The following is a 25,269-nucleotide window of genomic DNA, read 5'->3' on the forward strand; positions in this document are numbered from 1 at the left end:
GTGGCACAAAGAAAGGATGTTGGGAATGGTGAGAGTGGAACACGGCAGGAGGGGTGTGGGACATGTGGAAGAGGAGTGCCAGCAGAGGGGGATGGCACGGGTGCAGACACACCCAGCCCTGGGACACCAGGCAAGGTCATTTGATTCCAAGCAATTGATTTTTTGATCATTAAATAATATCCCTCTGGTGCTTCCCATTCCCTCCTCCTTTTCCCACCCGTGATTCCCCTCCCCCTGCTCCCTTACCACTATAGATATGTGCAAAGTACTGTATGTTTATACCAATTCTAGCCTAGCCTATTTTAATCCTCCTCATATTCCCTCTTGCGCTTGTCCAGGTCTTCTTATGGTAGCTCAATGAGAATCTGGTCTTCAAGAGAAAATTCTTAAAACTTTTCTGAATTGTCTCTAAATTTCCTTACTGGTTCATAAATAAAATTTGAAAATAGCATTGGTAGAAAACATATTTTTAGAACAAAAAACAAACCACTGTAGGAACTCAGCAAGTCAATCAGCATCTGTGGTGGCATGTTCAAATTGGGACCCTGAACTAGGACTGGGAGTGGAGAGAGGAGATAGCCAGAAAGAAATCTGGGAAGGTGTCGAGTTCGGGCCAAGAATCCCAGAGTCTCAGACCTTCGAAGCTTAAGTGTGACCATAAACAGAAGATTAAATTCTGGTTTCACAAAAATCTACATCGAATGCTTTGCAATGTAGGCAAAAGAATTTAAAATAAAAGCTTTATTACATACTGGACACTTACCCCATTGCTAAATTTGCTATGAGAGATGCACGATAGTGTATTACAATGCTGTAGGTAGGTAGGCTATCTATAACTATAATGGAAAAGGCACACATGATAAATTAGAATAATAATTGATTTATCTTAAAATAATTAAGTCAACCCTTCTCTATGCCACATATGCTTATCTACTAATAACCACATGTGGTGCAGAATATACTGCAGGATTTAATGCACCAGGAGCTGGGGGAGTTTGTACTGCTGTAATCCACTCTACATGACAGGATGTGTTTGCAGAGATTCTCTGAGAGGAAAGAATAGTATGTACAAGTACACCAAAAATATGAAATGATGTTTTAGTAGATCTTGGAACAGCTACTATTTATTGTACTGCATATGTAACTATACAGTTAAACAGAGTGCATTACTTGGAGTGAAATTAATTTATTAGACTCTCAAGCAATAGTATACACACCATAAAAATGCATTTTATTTGCAATTTGTAAAGATATAAAGTTAAAAATAAATATGCTTCAGGAAAGATTTGTAAGCTTGAGACGCATTGACAAAGGAGTTAGAACTCAAGTTTTGAATCCACATGACATTTAAACACATAGAATCCCATTGCCATGTTGGTCATGAGACTGCTTGATGCAACTCTTAATTTCCACATGCCACCCTGAGAATAAACCTGGTCATCCTGTATCACAATTGGGTGAACCTTATAGTGCACTATCTGCACTGGCTGAAAAATACACCACGTCCAGTTAGTTTTAGTTTGCACTAGAGCAAATGTGAATTTTGCCAAAATGGGCCGGATAATGTAAGCCCATGTAGAAAATGTTTTAATTCTCAATATAAAAACTATATTAAAGAGAAAGTCAAACAGATACTGTAATGTGTCAAAAGATAGCTGTTAAGTAATGAGAATTTCAACCCTGTTAACTCATTCTGTGATCTGAAATTCGTGTTCACTTATTACTGTCTCACTGGTCTGTGAAAGAAATTTATCACAATGTATTTCACTGGAACCAGTTATAATCTTGAAGATTACAACCAGGCAACTCCTAACCTTATCAATTGTAGTTAAAAAGCTCATCTTCTCAAGTCTTTCTTTATAACTGGAACTCTCAATCCTGGCGAGACATCTTTTACTGGCTTTATATCATTCTAGTTTTGTGCAGAGAATACACTGATGGAGGCCAAAATAAATTATGTACAAATTTATCACTTGCTGCTGCGCTCAGTGTCTTAGGACACAAGTTCAAGGATTCCAAGTTATCAATTTTATGGCCACATTTACCTGTGTTGTCACTTCCCTTGGCGAAAACACACTGCTGGGAGAACTCAGCGGTTACCATGATAAGACCTGATGCAGTGTCTTCACTTGAGAGCAGAGCTTTCCATGTCCCTGTAATGATGCTCCCTGACCTACTGAGTTCCTCCAGCATCTTTTGCGTTGTTCCTCATTGCAGAATCTTCAATCTCCCGTGTCTCTTCTCCTGCACTGTACTTTCTCTGTAGTTGTAATACTTTATGCATTTTGGTTATTGTTTCACCTTGTACTGTCTCAGAGCACCGCTGTAATGTACTGGTCTGTATGAATGGTACGCAAGACAAGATTTCCTGCACGCGGTAAGTACGACAACAATAATCCAAATCAATTCACCAATTTCTAAAAAATGCACACAAAACCTCTCCTTTACATTCTCTTTCTCTCTTCCTGGATTTTTACAAATTGCTTTGATTGAGTACAGTCTCTCCTTCAGAAATTGGCACTAAACTTATTCAGACATCCCACCCTGCAAAAACTCATTTCAGGGAGGTAGCACCATCAATTTGCCGGAGACTCCTGGAACTTCCGGGAGAGGCGGGATGTCTGCAATAGAGTAGCTCCTTAGCAGCTAGCCAGCTAGTTTAAATAATGTTAGCTATGCTAATGAACGAATGACACCTGTTAAACTCACCTAAACATGTCTTTTACATTTTAACCCACCATGGGCAACAGAAAAGTCACTGTTGCAAACAGTGCAGTAAGCAACACTGTCATTATTTTTGACCCCTATTAGGCAGGGGTACACTTTAGTGTAGTCTGGGGTGACGCACCTTTTATACACCCTGCCATGGCGTGCTCTCGCACTCTCTCTCTTGCTCGCGCGCTCTCTCTTGCTCACGCGCTCTCTCGTTTTCTCTCGCTCGCAAAAAAATTGATTTCCGTGATATTGTATATAATTTGCGGGCATCAGGGAGCCACTATTAATATGCGGGAGACTCCCGGAACTTCCAGGAGAGGTGGGATGTCTGCTTATTATACTTACTTGGTGCAAAAGGAAGCATAGAATATAAAAAGTGAAATTAAACTGGAACCTTGCTAGGCCAGGCCTCAGATGACAATTCTGGCTGCCAGGAAAGATACAATTGCTTAGAAAAAGAACATAAAGAGTGAATCAGGATGTTACTAGAATGAGGAAACATTGTAATGGTGACGACTGTTCTTCCTGTAAGACTGTTATGAGGTGACCTTTTCAGAAAGATGTGAGATGGTTATAGAGTAGACAGAAAGTTTATTCCTTTTGGATAGTCATCACTGATCACAGATTTAGAGGAGGAGGGGATGAAGGGAATTTTTCCCCCGGTGACAATTGTCAGGGTCTGTAAGTCTACATCAAAAGACAGTGAAATACTTATCCAGGTGAACGCAGCAGGCCAGGCAGCATCTCTAGGAAGAGGTACAGTCGACGTTTCAGGTCGAGACCCTTCGTCAGACGAAGCGACTCAGCCTGAAACGTTGACTATACCTCTTCCTAGAAATGCTGCCTGGCCTGCTGCGTTCACCAGCAACTTTGATGTGTGTTGCTTGAATTTCCAGCATCTGCAGAATTCCTGTTGTTTGCATTTTTGAAATACTTATCCAAACATAATTCTGAATGGGTGCTGGCCAGATATTGAAAGATGAGAAAGAGGACTTCATGTGATACTAAACAGGGATTCCTACTTCAAAAAGCTACAACCAGCATGCATGGCTGAATCACTTCCTTCTGTATTCAGTAACTAATGCACATTTATTTAATTAGTTAATAACTACCTCTAGAATTATGCGCTCAGAAAAAAGAGGTACTTCCAAAGGTGACGTGATGGAGGTGTTCAAGATCATAAGAGGCATAGATCGAGAAAATAGCCAGAGACTTTTTTCCAGGGCAGAAAGAGTTAATACCAGGGCCATCATCGAGGTAAGTTCTTTACACAGAGAGTGATAAATGCATGGAATGCCCTGGCACAGGTGGTGGTAGAGGCAGACACATTAGGGGCATTTAAGAAATGCTTGGATAGGCACCTGAATGATAGAAAAATGGAAGGCACCCTCTGCATGAGTACAGGGTTAGATTGACCTTAGAATAGGTTAAAAGGTCAGCACCACATTTTGGGTCAAAGAGAATGTAGTGTGCTATATAGTGTCCTATGTTCAAGTATTCCTTCAGTCATATCCTTACAGACACTCTCCTTGTCTTTTATAATGGCTGAAAGATCTATGTAATCTCAGACTCTATGAATACACAAGCATATGATTCTATTATCAATTTATCACCTTGCCCACTGACTTTGTTCATCTCTATTCTATTTACAAGTAAATACTAAATAAAAGAAAATACAACATGTTTGCACCTGACCCGAGCTCAGATATACACAGAAATAGTAAGTCATAGAGTCATAGAGAAGTACGGCACAGAAACAGGTCCTTTGGGCCACCTAGACCGTGCCAAACCTACTTAAACTGCCTACTCCCATCGACCTATACCAGGACCACAGCCCTCCATACCCCTACTATTCATGTACCTATCCAACCTTCTCTTAAACGTTGAAATTGAGCTCACATGCAGCACTTGTGCTAGCAGCTGACTCTACACTCTCACAAAGTTTCACTTCATGTTCCTCTTAAAACTCTCACCTTTCACTCTTAATCCATGACCTCCGGTTGTAGTCTCACCCAACCTCAGTGGAAAAAGCCTATTTATATTTACTCTAGCTATACCCCTCATAATTTTGTAAACCTTTATCAAATCTCCTCTTAGAAAAATATGTTTTAAAGAATATAGTCCTAACCTATTCAATCTTTCCTTATAGCTCAGGTCCTCTAGACTTGGCAACGTCCCTGTAAATTTTCTCTGTACACTTTCAACCCTGTTCACATCTTTCCTGTAGGTAGATGACCAAAACTGCACACAATACTCCAAATTAGGCCTCACCAACATCTTATAGAAGTTCAACATAACATCCAATCTTCTGTACTCAATACATTGATTTATGAAGGCCAATGTGCTAAAAGTGTTCTTTATGACTCTATCTACCAGTGACACCACTTTCAATGAACTATGTACCTGTATTCCAAGATCCCTTTGTTCTATCACACTCCTCAGTGCCCTACTGTTCACTGTGTAAGACCTACCCTGGTTGGTCCTACCGAAGTGCACTTGTCCATATTAACTTCCATCTGCCAGTTTTTAGCCCATTTTTCCAGCTGATGCAGATCTCTCTGCAAGTCATGATAGCCTTCCTTGCTGTCTACTACATCCCCAATCTTGGTGATGTACAAATTTGCTGATCCAGTTAAACACAATATCATCCAGATCATTGATACAGATGACAACAACAGACTTAGCACTGATCCCTGCAGCACACCACTAGTCACAGGCCTCCAGTCAAAGAGTCAACCATCTACCACCACTCTCTGGCTTCTCCCACAATGCCAATATCTAATTCAATTTACTACCTCAGTTTGAATGCTGAGCGACTGGACTTTCTTGATCAATCTCCAATGCGGGACCTTATCAAACACCTTAATGAAGACCATGTAGACATATCCACTGCATTGTCTTCATCCACTGCATTGTCTTCATCCACTTTTCTGCTAACTTCATTGAAAAACCCTCCAAGATTGGTTAGACATGACCTACCACACACGAAGCCATGCTGACTATCCTTAATCAGTCACTGTCTATCCAAATACTTAAATATCCAGTCCCTTAGAATACCTTCCAATAACTTTCCCACAACTGACGTCAGACTCACTGCCCTATAATTTGCTGCCTTATGCTTAGAGCCTTTTTTAAACAGCAGAACAACATTACCTATCCTCCAATCTTCTGATACCTCTTGGGTCGCTAAGGGTGACTTATGCATCTCTGCTAAGGTCCTGGCAATTTCTGCACCTGCTTCTGGTAGAATCCAAAGGAACACCTTGAGAGGCCCTGGGGATTTATCCACTCTGATATGCCTCAGGGTAGCAAACACCTCCTTTTATGTAATCTGTACAGGGTCCATGAAGTTGGTGCTGCTTCGCCTCACCTCTACAGACCCTGTGTCTGCCTCCTAAGTAAATGCAGATGCAAAGAATTCATTTAAGATATCCCCAGTCTGTTTTGGCTCCACACATGGATGACCAGTCTGATCTTCCAGAGGAGTAATTTTGTCCCTTGCAATCCTTTTGCTCTAAATTTATGTGTAGAATCCCTTACGATTCTCCTTCACCTTGTCAGCTAGAGCAACTTCATGCCTTCTTTTAGTCTTCCTGATTTCTTTTTTGTGTTCTCTTGCATTTCTTATATTCCTTGAGCACCTCATCTGTTCCTACCACCTATAACTGCTATGCGCCTCTTTTTTCCTCTTAACCAGGGCCTCAATATTTCTTGAAGAGCAAGATTCCCTACACTTGGCAGATCATTTCTGATACCATCAAAATTGGCCTTTCTCCAATTTAGAATCCCAACCCACACACCAGACCTATCTTTTTGCAGATTTACTTTGAAACAAATAGCATTATGGTCACTGGATGCAAAGTGTTCCCCTACACAAATTTCTGACATCTGCCCTGTCTCAGTCCCTGATTGCAGATCTAGTATCGCACACTCTCTCATTGGGAAATCTATGTACTGATGAGGAAACTTTCCTGAACACATTAGACGAAGTCTATCCAATCCAGTCCTTTTACAGTATGGGATTCCCAATCAATACATTGAAAGTTAAAATCATCTACAATAACAACCTTATGTTTCCTACAGTAGTCTGCGATCCCGTTACAAATTTGTTCCTCCAAATAGGTAGTCTGTGATATAGCCCCATTAATGTGGTCATACCTTTCTTATTTCTCAGTTCCACCCATAATGCCGCACTGGTCGAGTTCTCTTAGTCTGTCCTGACGAAGCACTGCCATGATCTTTTCCCTGACTAGTAACACTACCCCTCCTCCTTTAATTCATTGTGTTCGGTCACGTCATTAGTCAATAGGCTTCTGAGGAAGCAAGACTTAAGGAGTTATCAATACAAATGCCTCTACTCTTAAGATCAAGAAGCAAACATTCTGGTTTAGAAAAGAATATGCTTTATTAGTAAAAATTGTTGCCGTTTTTGGCGATTGTGCCAGGCACACCATGGAACCATTTCACCTGAATGGACAGGAATAACACAATAACTCAAAGGCTCAGCATACATATCATTTATCAACAATCTCCTCTAACGATTGAATAAAATACTTAATAGGTGGAGCTTGGCTACCATAACATAGTCATGAATGTTCTATGTTCTATGACAGCCAATGCCAACGATACCCAACTGGCCCTCCTGCTGAACCATATGTGACATTACTATAGGACAGAAAAAGCAAATTTCCATTTTCTGCCTTTGAAACAGCTTTTAGTGTATTTTAGTATTCTCTCAGAGAAGTTTGGGAAGAATCGAAGAGTGGAATGTAAGGCAATCATGTATTTAATATTTCAGTACTATTTGAACAATATTGTGACAATTTTCGTTCATTATATGTAAATTATGTGAATGGGATATATCATCACGACATCACGTCTTGCTTAAAGTAAAAAAGAAGAACATACACAAATTACTCCCTGTTTGTTTTCTTTGAATCAGTTTTATGTTCTGGTGTTACAAGACATAACAGTGGCAACGACGAATGTTTAAGTTAATCCAAGACAACTACCTACCTGTTGAAGCGCAGTGAGGCATGTGAGTTTTTAAAAAAAGTGCGGTGAGAAAAGGGCAAGTTAAAAAAAAAGTGCAGCTAGAAATGGTCAAGTAAAAAAAGCAGTGCAGCAGTGCAGCAGTGCTCAAGTTTTAAAAAAGGCAGAAAACAGACAAATTTATGGGTTCATAGGCAGTGATAATAATAATCATTTTCAAAAAAAGCAGAAATGGTTGGCTACATCGGAAAGATTGACGTGTTTGATTACACAACAGATAGCTGGGTTTTGTATACTGAACAGATTGAGCACTAACACAATTATATGCAAATTATGTGAATGGCATACATCACCAAGCCACAATGTCATCCAGGCATGCCTCACTTAAAACAAAAACTAAGAATATACACAAGTTATTCCCGGCTCCATGAAAATACCCATTGTTATAAATGATCCAAATGATTCGGCTACTGTGGCTTGAATCTAACTCCAGGTATGAGCATCAGTTATTGTCCAGAAGCATTTACATCCACTGTGATGAAGAACTTTGAGAGGTTAGTGATGAAACGTATCAACTCCTGCCTGAGAGCAACTTAAATCCATTTCAGTTTGTCTACTGATACAACAGGTCAACAGCAGATGCCATTTCATTGGCTTCTTCTCTTAATCCTGAAACATCTGTACAATGAAGATACATACATCAGGATGCTCTTCATTGACTACAGCTTGGCATTTTATACTATCACTCCCTCAAAACTAATTAAGTTTCAAGACCTTGGCTTCAATACCTCCTTCTGCAAATGGATCTTCAATTTCCTCACTTGCAGACTTCAGTCAGTTCAGATTGGCAACAACATCTCCTCCATAATCTCCTTCAGCATAGGCTGTCTGCTTAGCTCCTGCTCTACTCATTTTTATACTTATGACTGTAAGGCTAAGCACAGCTCCAATGCCATATCTAAGTTTGCTGATGACACCATTGTCCTTAGTCATATCAAGGGTGGTGAAGTATCAGCATATAGGAGGGAGACTGAAACTCTGGAGGAATGGTACCACAACAACCTATCGCTCAATGTCAGAAAGACCAAGGAGATGATAATTGACTTCAAGTGGAGGAACTTGGAGGTCTACGCACCAGTCTTCATTGGGTGATCAGCAGTGGAGTGCGTCAGCAACTTTAAAATCCTTGGTGTTATCATTTCAGAGGATCTGTCCTGGGTCCAGCAAGTAAGTGCCATTATGAAGAAAGCATGACAGCGCCTCTACTTTCTGAGAAGTTGGCGCAGATTCGGCATGTCATCTAGAACTTTGACAAACTTCAATAGGTGTGCGGTGGAGAATATATTGACCAGTTTCATCACAGCCTGGGATGGAAGCACCAATGCCCTTGCATGGAAAAGCCTACAAAGAGTAATGAATACAGCCCATTTTATCACGGATAAAGCTCTCCCCGCCCTAAGCACATCCACATGGAGCAGTGCCACAGGAAAACAGCTTCCATCATCTAGGACTCCGCATCATCCAAGCCATGCTCTTTCTCACTGCTGCTATCAGGAAGTTGTTACTGGAGCCTCAGGGAGTGCACCAGCAGATTCAGGAACAGCTATTCTCCCCCCAGCCATCAGGCTCTTGAACCATAGGGGATAACTTCACTTGCCCCTTCACTGAATCATTCTTGCTGAACCCGACTCACTCTTCATTTCATGTTGTAGATATTTATAGCTTATTTATTATTATTATTTCCCCCTCTCTTTTTTTGTATTTGGACATTTGTCGTTGTGATATTTCATCAATTCTATTGTGTTTCCTGTATATACTGCGATTGCCCACAAGAAAACAAATCTCAAGGTTGTGACATTATTTACATTAATAATAAATTTACTATGAACTTTGAACTAGAGGTAAATCTCTCAAACCAATAGTTTCATACTGAGCTGTGTCAACAAGATTGAACATGTACATTTGTCAAAACAAAATACTCATTAGCCACTCAGCACTTGATTCAAATTGGTACCAAATTTTTGAATCTGTTTTTTGTGGCGGAATTTTTTTTTATCTGACATGACTTTTGAACTTCATTGATTTATTGAAACTGTAGGTTGCATTGTAGACCAACATCCTGCAGACAATTTTCAAAGTTTCAAGATACTTACAAGAGCACCAAATGAGAGGGCAGATTTTGAAAGGTGGGATATAACTACCGGCTTCCTTGATGGGGTAGTGATGGAGGCTCAGCAGACCAACAACGTAAGTAGGGAATCTAACAAAAGTACTGCCAAGGCATCTTACTAAACAGTGCATTTGAAAATTATATTTACAAAACTCCAATTTATTTAATGTCAGACTAAACTTAAGTTTGAAGCTGCACACATCGTTATTTACAATATTTTCTCCAACTTTAGTACAATTAGACTGAAGTAATCTTAATTCAGTCACTGAAATGAATGGTGGAGGGCAACACATTGCTTCCCATTTAGGTACTAGAAGTACTATAAAAGGTGACTGCAAATCAAAGGCAAGCAGGTTCAAGTTCTTAAAGAACATATACACAAAGTGGAATTCTTCCATAAATAATGGAAGAGAAAGCTGCTGTGAAGCATTCCATTAAGCAAATGAAAAAAGGACTAAATTATCACCAGCTCGCAGACTACAGATGCAATTCGACTCTGTCCTGTTGGAACTGTAAATCCTTCAGCCCTGACCAATGGATTCATCATATTTATGCCACAGTAAAGCTGTGTTGACTGAAACAGAATCTGCTGTAGCTGAATAATCACCATCTCGTCAAACTGGGTTATGGTATTAATTTTTTGCCTCTCCTTTTCCTTTGCTTACTGACAGCTTACTCAAAAGACATTCTGAATTGAATGCGCTACCACAGCGGAAGATTAAGGTCAGCTTTCGGGTTCATATTGAATACAGATGCCATTTTTCTCCTGTTACATGTAATTAGGTTTTAATCTAGAGCCACAATACTGCGTAGACAGAAATAGGAGCTATTGGTTTCTAATCTTCACCAAGAAAAATCAGGACAGAATGAAAGGCATTTAATCCTCTTCCACAGATCTCGTTTGCATTGAAGTATTATTTTATGATGAAGGTACAAGTAAATTCAATTTTCAGCTGCACAGTAATTTATGAGGATTTAGATATATTTCCCTAGCTGCACAACATGAGTGGAGTCTTATTTATTTTAGAACTCCTACAAAGATATCTAGTGAGCTAATGTGTGAAGCGGTGATGGACCACTTTTTTTTCCTGGGGTCCTCTGTGTTAAATGACAGCTTCAAATTCATGTTTTTCCCATTCTTTTACGCTGGTCTACTTCACCATGCTTCCACCTCCCACTCCTCTCTCCTGCTAATTCTGCGCCATGAGCCACAAGACATCAGTTAACCTTTGCTTGCTTTCACAAGTGCAGTTTCTTTGTTACGATTTCTCTCTATGTACAGAACAAGCTCACGAACAGCCTGGGCACTATAAGTCTAGAAAGCACTTTTTCATGTCGATTTCTCATTGGCTACCATCAGCAAGGAGGTACAGAAGCCTGAAAGGACACACTCAGTGATTCAGGAATGCTTCCTCCCCTCCACCAAAAGATTTCTGAATGGACAATGAACCCATGAACACGACCTCACCTTTTTAAAAAAATTTCTAATTTTTTCACTACACATTTAATTTAGCTATTTAAGATATACACATATTTACTGTAATTCACAGTTTTCTCTCTATTATTATGTATTGCATTGTACTGCTGCTGCAAAGTTAACAAATGTCATGAAATATGCCCGTGATATTAAACCTGTTTCTGATTCTTTCCTAGTTCATTTACCTGACAATTTTACTGCACGTGCCAAACAGGAACCATTTCACATTGTCACTCATGGAGAGTTAAGTGCTGTACAGCCTTCTGCCAAGGATCTGCATAAAACTGAACCAACTTCGTGACCCCCAGACATGACCACTCACAGCCCATATGCTCACCTCCACCAACCATGCCCCTCTGGCAGCCTCTTGCAACATTCTGTATAGTATCCATCTCTGAAATTAGACGGGAGAACAAAGGAACACCAGACGTAGAGGCACTATTTAGCTCATCGCACCTGCTCCACCACTCGGCAAGATAATCGTCAACCTTTTCCTTCTGCACCATTTTCCTGTATTGTCTTCAGATGTCATTTCCAGAATATCCAAATGTCTAGCAGTCTTATTTTTCACGACCGAGCCTCCACACCCCCGTGGAGAGTGAAGGCCAAAGATTTACCACCCTTTCGAATGAAGAAATTTCAAGGCTAAAGTACTGACCTCTTGCTTTCGGGCACTTGGTTCCCAATATGCCCAACCACATGAAAACATCACCCCTGCCTACATCAGCCTTGTCAAATCCTTTAACAGTGCTGGATGTTTCAAACAGATCACTTCCTACTCTTCTAAGCCAAGTGAATATAAGCCAGTCTACTTAACATCTCCTGGTAGGACAATTCCCCCACCCTGATGCCAGGAATCAATCTAGTAAACCTGCATTGAATTTCATCAATTCCAAGGAAATCCCTGCTGAACTATCCACAATTTTCCAGGTGTGGTCCTGGCGAGGCTCCTATATAATTTTGGAAAGATGCATTAATTCAAGCTCTTGTGCAATAGATGCCAATGTACGATTTGCCTGCCTAATTGCTTGCTGTTCTTACAAATAACTTCTTGATTCACTTACTATGGAGTTGACAGTGAACACCAATAGAATCAGATTCACATTTATTGTCACTGACATAAGTCGTGAAATTTTTTGTTCTGTGGCAGTAGTACAGTGCCAAATTATTTGCAGTTATCATTAAAAATATTAGGTGGCCCAGAAGAGGAATAATGAGATAGTGTTCACGAGTTCACAGACTGTTCAGAATTCTTACGCCAGAAGGGAAAAAACTGTTCCTAAAACACTGCGCATGGGTCTTCAAATTCCTGTACCTTCTCTCTGATAGTAGTAATGAGATGAGGGCATGTGCCGATGGTGAGCATTGTATTTTGAAGATGTCCTCAGTGATGAGGAAGTTTGTGCCCGAGATGGAGCTTGCTGAGCTTCAAACCCTGTGCTAGCTCTTTTAATCCTGTGCTTTGGTACCCCCGAACCAGACAGTGATGCAACCAGTCCGTATGCCCCTCCACAGTACATCTGTAGAAATTTGCTAGCAAATTGATGGCATACTAAATCTTCTCAAGCTCCAAATGAAGTTTAGTCACTACCATGCCTTCATTGTGACTACACCAATATGCTGGTCCCTCACCAATTAAAAATATTCTGACTTTCTGGTTTTTTTCCCACCAAAGTGGATACCCTCTTTCACATTATATTCCATCTGTCACATCCTCATCCTTATATGTAGATTGTCTTTATCCCCAAGAAGCCTCTCTGCATTTTCCTTACAAATCACACTGCTTCCCAGCTTTGTATCAAGTTTGCTTATATTACACTTGGTCCCCTGAACCAGATCATTAATATGGATTGTGAATAGCCAGGGGCGCCAGCACTGATCCCTACAACCCCACTAGTCACAGGACGTTGACCGAAACATTGTGCTAATTCGATGGTTCAATGGTCCAATTTAATATCAGAGAATGTATAGAATTCCTGCAGAAGTCAAAAATTCCATTACCTTTGTAGACTTCTAACCTGCTCCCATCTTCATATGTTCCATCTCTGACTCTCCCTTCCCTTCTCCATTTTCATCGCAAGTGATAAGAGTAGCAACCAAGATTGACAGACCCTGCATAGTTACTTTCCATCCACCTTACCTCCAGTAAGGACTCTATTCCATCCTCCCATTTCCTCCTTCTCCATCACATTTGATCCATTGAAGAAATCTTCTGTACAGTTGACTCCAAATTGCTTGCTTCTCTCTTAATTATGGCTCCACTTTACTTTCATAGAAAGAACCCTGGAATGCATCTGACCTATTTCCTGTAGCTCTGCTCTCTCCCCTTCTCCTCCTGAACAGAACAAAAATTGAGGTCCCCAGTCTGTATCACACCAGCTCTGAATTCACTGCAGTGTCTTTCAAAGTTTCTGCCAGCTCCAACAAGATTCCATCGTCAGACACGCATTCCCCTCTGTTTCAACATTTTGAAATGGTTCACTGTCTGCTCTTCTGTCTCTGTCTAATAGTCCCCATTGTACAGCCCCTTCCCATGCAACTGCAAGAGGAGCAACACCCATCCCTTCACTTCTTCACACCCCACCATCCAGGGTACTGGACAGAGTTTCCAAGCGAAAGAACAACTCACTTGTAATTCCTCCAGTCTAGATTACTGTATTACTTGTTCAAAAGATGGCCTCCTTTACAGTGAAGAAACCACACACGGTTTGGGTGATGACTTCACAGAGAACCTGTACTCAAGATGGCAGCGATGAACCCTGATCTCTGTTGACTGCCATTTTAATTTGCATCCTACTATCAATCTTCCCTTTCCGGCTGTGACCTCCTTCACTTTTACAATACAAGCTAAAGGAACAACACCTCATTGTTTTTAGGACACAATCCTATAGGACCCAACATCACATTCTCCACTTTTAGATAATTTGTTCTTTTTTGTCTATTTGTCCACTTTCGTCTGCTATCCTTTTTTTCCTCATTTTTGTTTGCATAGTCTAAATCACATTTGCAACACATTTCACATCACAATAACTAAACCATTATTTCACCTTCAAAATGCTGGAGGAACTCAGCAGGTCAGGCAGCATCTATGGAGGGGAATTAAACAGGTGTTTTTTTTTGGGCCAAGATGGCTGGAAGAAGTGAAGGGCTGCAGGAGGACAAATCTGATAGGAGAGGACAGTGCGCCATGGGCAAAGGGGGAGGAGGAGGGCTACCAGAGGCAGGTGAGGAAAAGAGAAGGGGCAGGGGGGAGAAATTACCCTAAGTTAGAGAAACTAGTGTTAATGCTGGCAGGTCAGAGACCCTGACAGAGTATGAGGTGTTGCTCCTGCAACCCAAGAGTAGCCTCATTGCAGCAGAACAGGCGGCCACGGGCTGACATGTCAAAATGGGAATGGGAAGTCAAATTGAAACCTGCTTCTTACTTCATCCCCTTCCCCCTCAATGGTATTACCTATTATCTGTTAGCTTGTACTCCTTTTCCTGCCTCCATTTCTTATTTGGCTTCTTCCCCCTTCCTTTCAAGTGCTGGTGAAGGGTCTCGGCCTGAAACATCCACAGTTTATTCCTCTCCACAGATGCTGCCTGACCTGCAGAGTTTCTCCAGCATCTTTGTGCATGTTGCTTTGGATTTCCAGCATGCGCAGAATCTTGTATTCATTATTTCATCCTACAAGCTTTGTCCCACCAATCACCCTTTCCTGCTACCCAGACCAACTTGCTTCTCTTTTTCTTGCTTTTGACGAAGGAGAACCCTGGACCTGAAAAGTTAATTGATTCTCTTTCCACAGATGCTGCTTGTCATGCCAAGTTATTCCAGCATTTTTAGTTTTATTTCCCAAGTGCTCTAATTCCGTTCAAAAACACTGGAGAGCAAATTTGTTTTTAAGGTGTTGCTTCCTCAGAATGTTTTTGTGGTTATAATAGGCCACTTGAAGCTGAACACAAATATAATTTCAGACAATTATTATCACATAAGAATTTGGAGAAACAAGAAATTAGTTTTCAATGCTGGGGTCAAAGCAACACTCACAACACGTTGAAGGAACTCTGCAGGTCCGGCAGCATCCGTGGAAACGATCAGTCAACGTTTCGGGCCTGAACCCTTCGTCAGGACTGAAGAGGGAAGGGGCAGAGGCCCTATAAAGAAGGTGGGGGGAGGGTGGGAAGGAGAAGGCTGGTAGGTTCCAGGTGAAAAGCCAGTGAGGGGAAAGATAAAGGGGTGGGGGAGGGGAAGCAGGAGGGGATGGGCAGGAAAGGTGAAGAAAGAATAGCGGAAAACACAATGGGTAGTAGAAGGAGGCAGAACCATAAGGGAGGTGATAGGCAGCTGGGGGAGGGGGCAGAGTGACACAGGGATAAAGAAAGGGAGGGGGAGGGAATTACTGGAAGTTGGATAATTCTATGTTCATACCAAGGGGCTGGAGACTACCTAGATGGTATTTTTATTGAATATAATGGGTTTAATTGCATAACAGCGCTGACGCTGTTCAACTAAGCTAAAATGTTTTTTGATGATTTTCCTTTGTATTATAATTCCTTCTGTTGCACCTTATCAAAGGCCTTATACAGTGGCTATATTTCATGAGGAGTTTGAGGAGATTTGGTTTGTCACCTAAAACACTTGAAAACTTCTAGATACATTGTGGAGAGCATTCTGACAGGCTGCATCACCATCAGGTATGGGGGCGGCTACTGCACAGGATCTAAGTAAGCTGCAGAAAGTTGTAAAATTCATCAGCCCCATCAGGGGTACTAGCCTCCATACTAACCAAGACATCTTCAAGGAGCGGTGCCTCAGAAAGGTAATGTCCATCACTAAGGACTCCCGCCACCCAGGACATTCCCTCTTCTCACTGTTACCATCAGGTAGGAGATACACACTTAGCGATTCAGGAACAGCTTCTTCCCCTCTGCCATCTGATTTCTAAATGGACATTAAAACCACGAATACTACCTGAGTACTTTAAAAAAAATTCTGTTTTTGCACTACTTATTTTAACTATTCAATACACATTTATATACTTACTGTAATTCAGATTTTTCCTATATTTATCATGTACTGCATTGTACTGCTGCCACAAAGTTAACACATTTCACGACATATGCTGGGGATATTAAACGTGACTCTGATTCTGAAAAGCACATAGAACACGAACACTCATTCCTCTTTATCTATTCTGCTAGCTATTGGCAAAAGGGATGATGCCACTCTTCCTGATGAATGATAATCTTTCAATATTGAATCAAGTGGACAACATTGTCTATAGCTCACCATTCCCAGCAATAATGCCATTAGAGTGAATGTTACGACAGGGAGATTTCAGGATAACACTTGGTCATTCAGGTGGTTTCCAACCAACAGATTTAAAATAGAATGAACATTAATACAGGCAAACATCAATTATTGAAATGCATAAACCAAAATAAGATAGCAGAAATGCCCACAAATTTATCATTATGGAATGAACCATACCTTTTATTTAGTTATGGATTGTTTCTATTAACATTACCGGTCATGCACATTTCTCGAGTGCACAAATGGGAAATAAATAGAGCATATCACATCAGCAAGGATGCAGGATGACATTTAAAAGCTTTTCAATTCACATAATGTACTCTCAACTTTCAGTACCGTATTCTACTTTTTTCCCCATCAACCTACTTGCTTTCTGCATTTGTAAATTATTTTTATGAATTTCTTTTTTAAATTGTAGAGGATTTAAAAATTCACATCGACCTCATTCCACAGAAGTTCAAAGAGCATTTGGAGAAATTCTCATCTTCCTGCCAGGCTTTCTCCAGTCAGAGGTCTGAACAGTCACTGTAACATCTTCAGTTCCTAACTACCTTTCATTTCTGTCATAGCCTGGAGATCTTCTGATGGGGTAGGGCCTGACAGCATGTGGCAGGAGAGGTGGATTCTTTGCCATGGGGAACCAGTTCATTGCCAATTGAGCCTATAGAATGGTTTTGCCTTTCCTCTGCTTACTCCTGTTAAATACGTTACTTTTCACTTGAATTTTGTTGCTTAATTTCAAAGAGAGCCTAAAATAAAATAAAATAAAAAAAATTGGAGGAACTCAATAGATCAGACAGTATCCATGGAGGGAAAGTATGCAGAGTCCTAAACGAGTCCCATTTTGAAATCCAACCATTCCTTTTCTTCCAGAGACGCTGCATGACCTGCTGAGTTCCTCAAGTTGTTTATTTTATGGTCCACATTACAGCCTCTAGTCCTCTGCATTTACACAGGGAGCTTTCTCTTTTATATATTATTTAATTTTCCTTATATTTGTAAACATTTGTTTGTATGCCTTTTCATCTTCATGAATATTACTTTTCCCCTCTTTCACATCCCTGATGATTCCGCTGATGACCTTAATATCATCGAATAGATTAAATGAAGCAGTCGGCTGCCTGTCAGCTCTGTGTCAATGTGGTTATTTTGCTTCTTTCCTTTCCTTTCTGTTAACTTCTTTTGAGCATTATTAAAATGCTTGTTTGCTTGTCTTCTTGTCTTCAGAGCTGAAGGGAACAAACCTAAAATGTATAGCTTGTCTTTTAAATTTAAAGATGCTGACAGATCCTGCTCTGTGCTTCTAAAATTGGAAGCTGTTCTCCTCATTCCTTTGTTTCACGTTCTATTTTATACATTATCTTTGCTGAATAACAAATGCAGTGTGATACCTGATCAAGTTTATAATCAGGGAAAGCAGTCTGGAGAAAGGTCAACGCTGGTTAGTTCTCAAGGCAGAGGATAAAATACTGCATTGCTTGTTACCAGTCATTTCCTCAGGACACTTACCCAGTTCATCCCATAGCTGACGGCATTTGTCTGTCATGCCTGTGCCTTGTTGCCTCCAGAGTGAGAGCCGTGGGTCAGCCATGAATTGTTCTGTTATTAATGTCAACATCCTGGCACCATTTGAATCCCTCATCTTCAGCATCTCTCGTACCTGCACCAATCAGGAAGGAAATTTAAGGGCGATCCCAAGAAACAATACTGCATCAAATGATATCCTCTTCACTTTGAAGAATTTTTTTTTAAAAGAAGTTCACTTTTTGGAAAAGAAAGAAACACAAAGAATGTTGCACAGGGAAAAAATGTTGAAATCACAAACTTAATGTAAAAAAAAGTATTTAACAACCACTCTCTAAATTGTTAAATTATGATGCAATGTGATTAGTTCATTTTCACACTAGTACAGTAGGTGGCTACTTTTAAAAACTCAGAATCTCACATGGAATGCAAAACACGGCCAAAAAGTTAAAGGGACCCAAAGATAAAAGAAAAGATATTGCCTCAATTGTTTAATTGCTAAACATAACTTCTTTCTATGGCTACTAAGGAGGTTATAGACAAGTGAAATTGTGAATGATTCGATCTTCCCAAAATTTAGCTGAAGATAGTACAGCCCATCCAAAACTGGATATTGGCCAGAAGAAATGTCATAGAACTGAATAAAGAGAGGTGCATGCCAGGGGAACAGATGTGAAAGCAAACTTATTTTCCAGGGGTTCTGGCATGGTTCAGGAATACTGGAAAATTGCATATGTCACTCCACTTTCCCAGAAGTGAGAAAGGCAGAGTAAGGAAATTATGGGCCAGTTAGTTTGACCTCAGTGGTTGGGAAGATGTTGTAGTCGATTGTTAAGAATGTGGTTTCGGGATACTTGCAGGCAGACGATAAAATAGCCCGTAGGCTGCTTGGTTTCCTTAACAGAAAATCTTGCCTGACAAATCTGTTGGAATTCTTTGAAGAAATGACAAGCAGGATAGACAAAGGAGAATCACTGGATGTTATGTACTTGGATTTTCAGAAAACCTTTGACAAGGTGCCAAACGTGGGGCTGCTTAACAAGCTACAAGCCCATGGTATCACAGGAAAGATACTAAAATGGTTAGAGCATTGGCTGATTGGCAGGAGGCAAAGAGTGAGAATAAAAGGAGCCTTTTCTGGTTGGATGCCGGTGACTAGTGGTGCTCCACAGGAGTTTGTGTTGGGACTGCTTCTTTTTATGTTATATGGCAAAATTGATGGCTTTGTGGCCAAGTTTGTAGACAATATGAAGACAGGTAGAGGGGTAGGTAGTTTTGAGGAAGCAGAGGGGCTACAGAATAAATTAGACGGATTAGGAGAATGGACGAAGAAGTGGCAGATGGAATACAGTGTTGGGAAGTGTGTGGTCATGCACTTTGGTAGCAGAAATAAAAGCGTAGACTATTTTGTAACTGGAGAGAAAATTTTAAAAATCTAAAGTGCAAAGGGACTTGGGAGTCTGTGTGCAGGATTCTCTAAAGGTTATTTTGCAGGTTGAGTCTGTGGTGAGGATAGCAAATACGATTTTAGCATTCATTTAGAGAGAACTAAAATATAAAAGCAAGGATGTAATGTTGAGGCTTTATAAAGCACTGGTGAGGCCTCACTTGGGGTATTGTGAGCAGTTCTGGGCCCTTATCTAAGAAATGATGTGCTGACATTGGGTTCAGAGGGGATTGACAAAAATGTTTCCAGTATTGAAAGGTCTATCATACGAGGAACATTTGAGGGCACTGGGTCTCTTCTCACTGGAATTCAAATGAATGAGGGGTGACCTCATTGAAACCTATCAAATGTTGAAAGGCTTTGACAAAGTCGCTGTGAAGGGAATGTTTCCTGTGGTGGGAGAGTCGAAGACCAGAGAACACAGCTTCAGAATAGAGGGGCATCATTTTAGAACAGGGATGAGGAGGAAGTTCCTTATCTGGAGAGATAAGAATCTGTGGAATTCGTTGCCACAAGCAGCTGTGGAGGCCAAGTCATAGGGTATATTTAAGGCAGAAGTTGATAGATTTTTGATTAATCTGGGCACCAAGGGATACGGGGAGAAGGCAGGAGATTGGGGCTGAGAGGGAAAATGGATCAGTCATGATAAAATGGCAGAGCAGACTCACTGAGCCAAATGGCCAAATGGCTTAATTCTGCTCTTGTATCTTATGGACTTATAAAATAATCGAATTACAGACCTCCATGATGTAACAATGCAGAGGGTGAGGAGATTTTTAAAAATACTACAGATATCACCTGACAGGACCAAATGGATCAGTATGAGAGAGGTTCATAGTGGTATGGCACTGAAGGTTTCTATGATCAATTATGTCAATGATTGTTATTTTTAAGGAAAATCGAAACAACTTTTTATTCTTTCTCTTGTTTCTAAGAATATTGGACTGGGTGTATGACATTACATCTTCTTTTCTTTTTGTATAACCCCAAATTTTCAATATCAATTAAACTTTAAAGCTAAATTTAAGGTCCAGCTTAAATTAATATTAGTGGATATGAACAAAAATGTAAGTTCAGTTGCAAGCATTCTATTCTTTGTAACAATGGACAGTCCATGACTGAGGAAGACATTTACTAAATAAGAAAAAGATCTGCAGATGCTGGAAATCCAAGCAACACACACAAAATGCTGGAGGAACTCAGCAAGCCAGGCAGCATCTATGGAAAAGAGTACAGTCGGCGTTTTGGGCTGAGACCCTTTATCAGGGTACTGCTGAAGGGTCTCAGCCCGAAACTTTGACAGTTTACTCTTTTCCATAGGTGCTGCCTGGCCTGTGGAATTCCTCTAGTGTTCTATGAGAATATTTACCATTTGTTTAACTTTTCATTCTCATCTCCTTTTCAAATATCTATATTTCCAGTTGACAGAATAGAAGAGCAGCCATCGCTGCATAGGATGGAAATCCTTGTGTGTTTGTGGAGAGAGACAGAGAGACAGAGATATTTCTTCCCCCAGTAGCAATGCCTATTACTTTTAGCTACATCAGCTACCGTTTCCATCTAGGCAGAGCCTAAAGGGCTGTTTTTGCAACTTCAATTCTCACAGCATGACCGAGTATGTTTCACTTCAAATTGGGTTAGCCAACAAACCACAAATACCTCTCTTTAAACAAACCAAAATAAGCTGAGGAAATCTATATTGGCGAGTTCTAAAGTAAATGTTTTTAATGGAAGTTGGGAAGCTGATGAAGTGTAGAACCATTGCTGGAGATCATTTGACTGTCATGAACTGCCGGAACACAGTTCTTGTAAATGTGATTTGCGTCTCAAGGGGTTGTTGCCTGGAACAAATTTTCAGATTCATCCTTTATTCTACATTTCTACACTGCTCATCTTTCTGGAAATATAGTTGGTGCAGTTTTATCAAAATTGTGCCTACTGTTACTGTGAAAATTACATATGCTGAAATTTTTTATATGGTCAACAGCAACGTGCTATGATGATGTGCAAGGGCAAGCCAAGTTTTTCAGAAATAAAAACTCCTTCACATAGCTAAATCAGTCATCTGGAAATCTACACATTTGCAGTAGTTAGCAATTGGTTTCTTGAGCCAAATAAGAACTCTGTCTTGACTGGAATCCTGTACAAGTCACGAGAGCAGTATTAGGCCACTTGGCACATCAAGTCTGTTTTGCCATTCCATCATGCCTGATTTATTATCTCTCTGAACACCATTCTCCTGCCTTCTAATCAAGAACCTATCAACCTCCACTTTAAATACACCCCGTGACTTGCCCTCCATAGTCCTATGTGGCAATGATTTCCAGAGGTTCACCATTGTCTGGCTGAAGAAATTCCTCCTCATCTCGGTTCAAAAGGACTTCTTTCTATTCTGAGACTGTGCCCTCTGGCTCTCGACTCGTCCACTATAGGAAACATCGTCTCCACATCCACTCTACCCATGCCTGTTTGAAATTGATTTTCGAAAATGAGGCTGTCTCCTTTTATGTAAACAAGGTAACTCTTTGTTGAGTTCAATAACCTGCCCCACATGTTTAAAGTACAAGCAGTGTGAAGTTGTAACCCAGGGAGATTTAAGGAAGAAAAGGATTAGTTTTATTTGTCACATGCACATTGGAGCATACAGGGAAATGCATCGTTTGCGTCAAATCAAATCAGCGAAGGTTGTGCTGGGCACCCTGCAAGTGTTGCCATGCTTCCAGCACTGACAAAGCATGCCCACAACTCACTAACTCTAACCCACACGTCTTTGAAATGTGGGAGAAAACCGGAACACCTGGAAGATACCCATGCAGCCACGGGAACATAGAAACTCCTTACAGACAGCGGCAGTAATAAATCCCAATCTTACCACTGGCGCTGTGAAGCATCATGCTTATTTGCTATGCTACCGTGCTTTAAAGACATTGTCAGAGCATCCCTTACCACTCTTCTCTTCAGTCAGAGGTGGCTGCACAGAGTAATGTGGGTAACGAAAGTTGAATTAATGCAGAAGAATCTCACCTTAGCAAACATGGAATTCAGCTGCTTGCCAGACCCGTAGTACCCTCCCTGCGATAGGAATTGCTTGACTTGCTCTCGAACTTGCTCTTCGTCAAGATGCCAGCAATTTTCGTCATCAATACTGGCACCTGCTGTCGGGTCGGGGGCACCTAGTCAAGATAGAAAGTAGGTAAACAACAAGAGACTACCAGTTCAGAATGCACTTTATATGTCATGAAATACCTTAACAGCACTATGAAGCTCCTACAAGGATCAATGTTTAAAAGTTTTGGATGAAGTGATAGTTACATCCCTGTAAAAACACTGTATATCAATACCTTAAAGCACTTCAGAGCAGTATTAGGTAAGATTTGAGATTGAAACACATTAATTCAGAGAGGTGACGATTCAGAGAGGTCAAACAGGCAGGTACATGGATGGCATATGGTATGGTATACATGTACCCACTCCACTCTCCTATCAGATTCTTTCTTCTCCAGCTCTTCACCTTTCCCACTCAACCTGGCTTCACCCGTCACCTTCCAGTGATCCTTCTTCCCCTCCCCCTACCTTTTTTATTCTGGCCTCTTCCTCCTTCCTTTCCAGTTCTGAAGAAGGGTCTTGGCCCGAAACGCTGACTATTTATTCAGGTGCTGCCTCACCTGCTCACCTCCAGCATTTAGTGTGTGCTGATATGTATGGTATAATTATGTTCTGTGCAGCATTTGTATCTATGTGACTGTGATGCTACTGCAAGCAAGCCTTCGTCGTGTCGGTACCTCACTGCACTTGTGCACATGACCATAAACCAGCCTTGTTTTGGGCTCTCTTTACGGAGGTGTGGTATAGAGGGAGAGGAGGGAATAACAACACAACTGACCTCTGTGCTAAGGAACAGTAAGAAAATAGACCGAGTTTCTATTCCTGAATGTAACACTGACTTCTGAAGCAAACTGGACTCCTCTAGGTATCAAGCAAAAAACAGATAGGGCCAGCACTCTTGAGTTGCAGTCCACTTACGGTCAAGTGTTTAGCACGTTCAACACAGTCACTGTTAGCAGGTGAATTAAAATCAGTATCAGCATCGACAGTATGAAAAGGGTCTAAAATAACTGCAACTCAAAAATGAAGATTCTTTTCATAAGTCACCATATAAAGTACAATTTTATTATAGAGGTATTTTTTTTCTCAGGGAGCTACCATTTTTAACTAATTGAAGGGCTATAAATATTGCTGAGGAAAGCAAAACTCCCAGGGAAGATCCTAGAAATCAGATCTGAAAAGATTTGTTACCAAGATCATCCTTTTATTCTTTTACGACCTATGTACTGCCAGCAGGACCGGCATTCAAAGATTATCACTAAGGTGGTTGTGAGCCATTTCATAAAAGCACTGTCGATCTGCTGGTAAACTCAGACCGCTCCAGAATTCAGTTCCAGTGACCAGTGATATATTTCCAAGTCAGGATGGTGTGCAAATTGGAGGGGACCTGTGGGTGATGGTGATTCCATGTGACTGTTACTCTTATCCTTTCTCATGGTAGAAGTTGTGGGTTTGAGGAACTGTCAAATACCCTGAGCAGAGAATGGCAGTACAAATTCATAGGCAGTATACATTGCAGCCATGTGCACCAGTGGTGGAGGCGGCGATTCAGGAGGCTTGATAAGGTGCCAATCAGATGTTTTGGAGGTTACTGAGTTTCTGGAGAATTGCTGGCACTAGACATTCAGACGTGAGCTGAAAAGCAGGCAGGCAGAGAGCAGCCATCATGCTCTTAACCTGTGCCTTGTCAGTGGTGGAACGGCTTTGTGGTATCAGGAGATGAATCATTTGCCACTGGAGAAGTAACTTCTTACCTGCTCCTTTAGCCACAGTATGAGGCCAGACTTGTTAAGAGTCCGGTCAATGATGATCTCCTGGATACTGATGATAGGGGCTATAATGCAATTGAATGTCAATGGTACATAGGTTGATTCACTCAATGCCTGGTATTTCTATAGTATAAATGTTATTTAGCACTTATGAGTCCAAGCCCAAATGTCTTGGTCTTCTTGCACCTACTGCTTGATCTGTTAAGAAGATAGAAATGGAACCGAACATCACGTAGTCATCGGTGAATATCCCTTCATAAGACCTTACTGTGGAAGGAAAATGGCAGGACCTCAATGAGGAGTTTCTGTAGTGGTGTTCTGGGGCTTGTGGTGACCTTTAACAGGTGCAACCGTCTACTTGGGGTGCCACAGTAGGTAGCGTAGCAGTTTGCGCAACGCTATTACATCTCGGGCCGTCGGAGTTCAGAGTTCAATTTCGGCATCCTCTGTAGGGAGTCTCTGTACACTCTCCCCATGGAATGCATGTGTTTTCTCCGGTCCAAAGACACACCGGGTAGGTTAACTGTTCGTTGTGAAGTGTCCAGTGATTAGGTTAGGGTTAGATTATGAGAACACTCAGTCCTCTTTTATTGTCATTTAGAAATGCATACATGCATTAAGAAATGATACAATGTTTCTCCAGAGTGATATCACAGAAAACAGGACAGACCAAAGGCTAACACTGACAGAACCACATAATTATAACATATAGTTACAGCAGTGCAAAACAATACCATAATGTGATGAAGAACAGACCATGGGCACAGTAAA

General features: G+C 40.9%; 1 protein-coding gene across 2 annotated transcripts in view; it reads right to left on the minus strand.

Moving 5' to 3' along the window:
* Positions 1–25,269, minus strand: part of zswim5 (zinc finger, SWIM-type containing 5) — a 244,384-nt gene that overhangs the window by 49,337 nt on the left and 169,778 nt on the right. For both annotated transcript variants that reach the window (XM_072273637.1, XM_072273636.1), the window contains 2 exons: positions 22,649–22,797; positions 18,163–18,313 (listed from right to left, as the gene is read on the minus strand). In XM_072273637.1, coding sequence (XP_072129738.1) covers positions 18,163–18,313; positions 22,649–22,797 — 300 coding nt within the window. The remainder of the gene's footprint in view (positions 1–18,162; positions 18,314–22,648; positions 22,798–25,269) is intronic.

The sequence above is a fragment of the Mobula birostris genome, chromosome 12 (genome assembly GCF_030028105.1).
Source record: "Mobula birostris isolate sMobBir1 chromosome 12, sMobBir1.hap1, whole genome shotgun sequence".
Lineage (NCBI taxonomy): Eukaryota > Metazoa > Chordata > Chondrichthyes > Myliobatiformes > Myliobatidae > Mobula > Mobula birostris.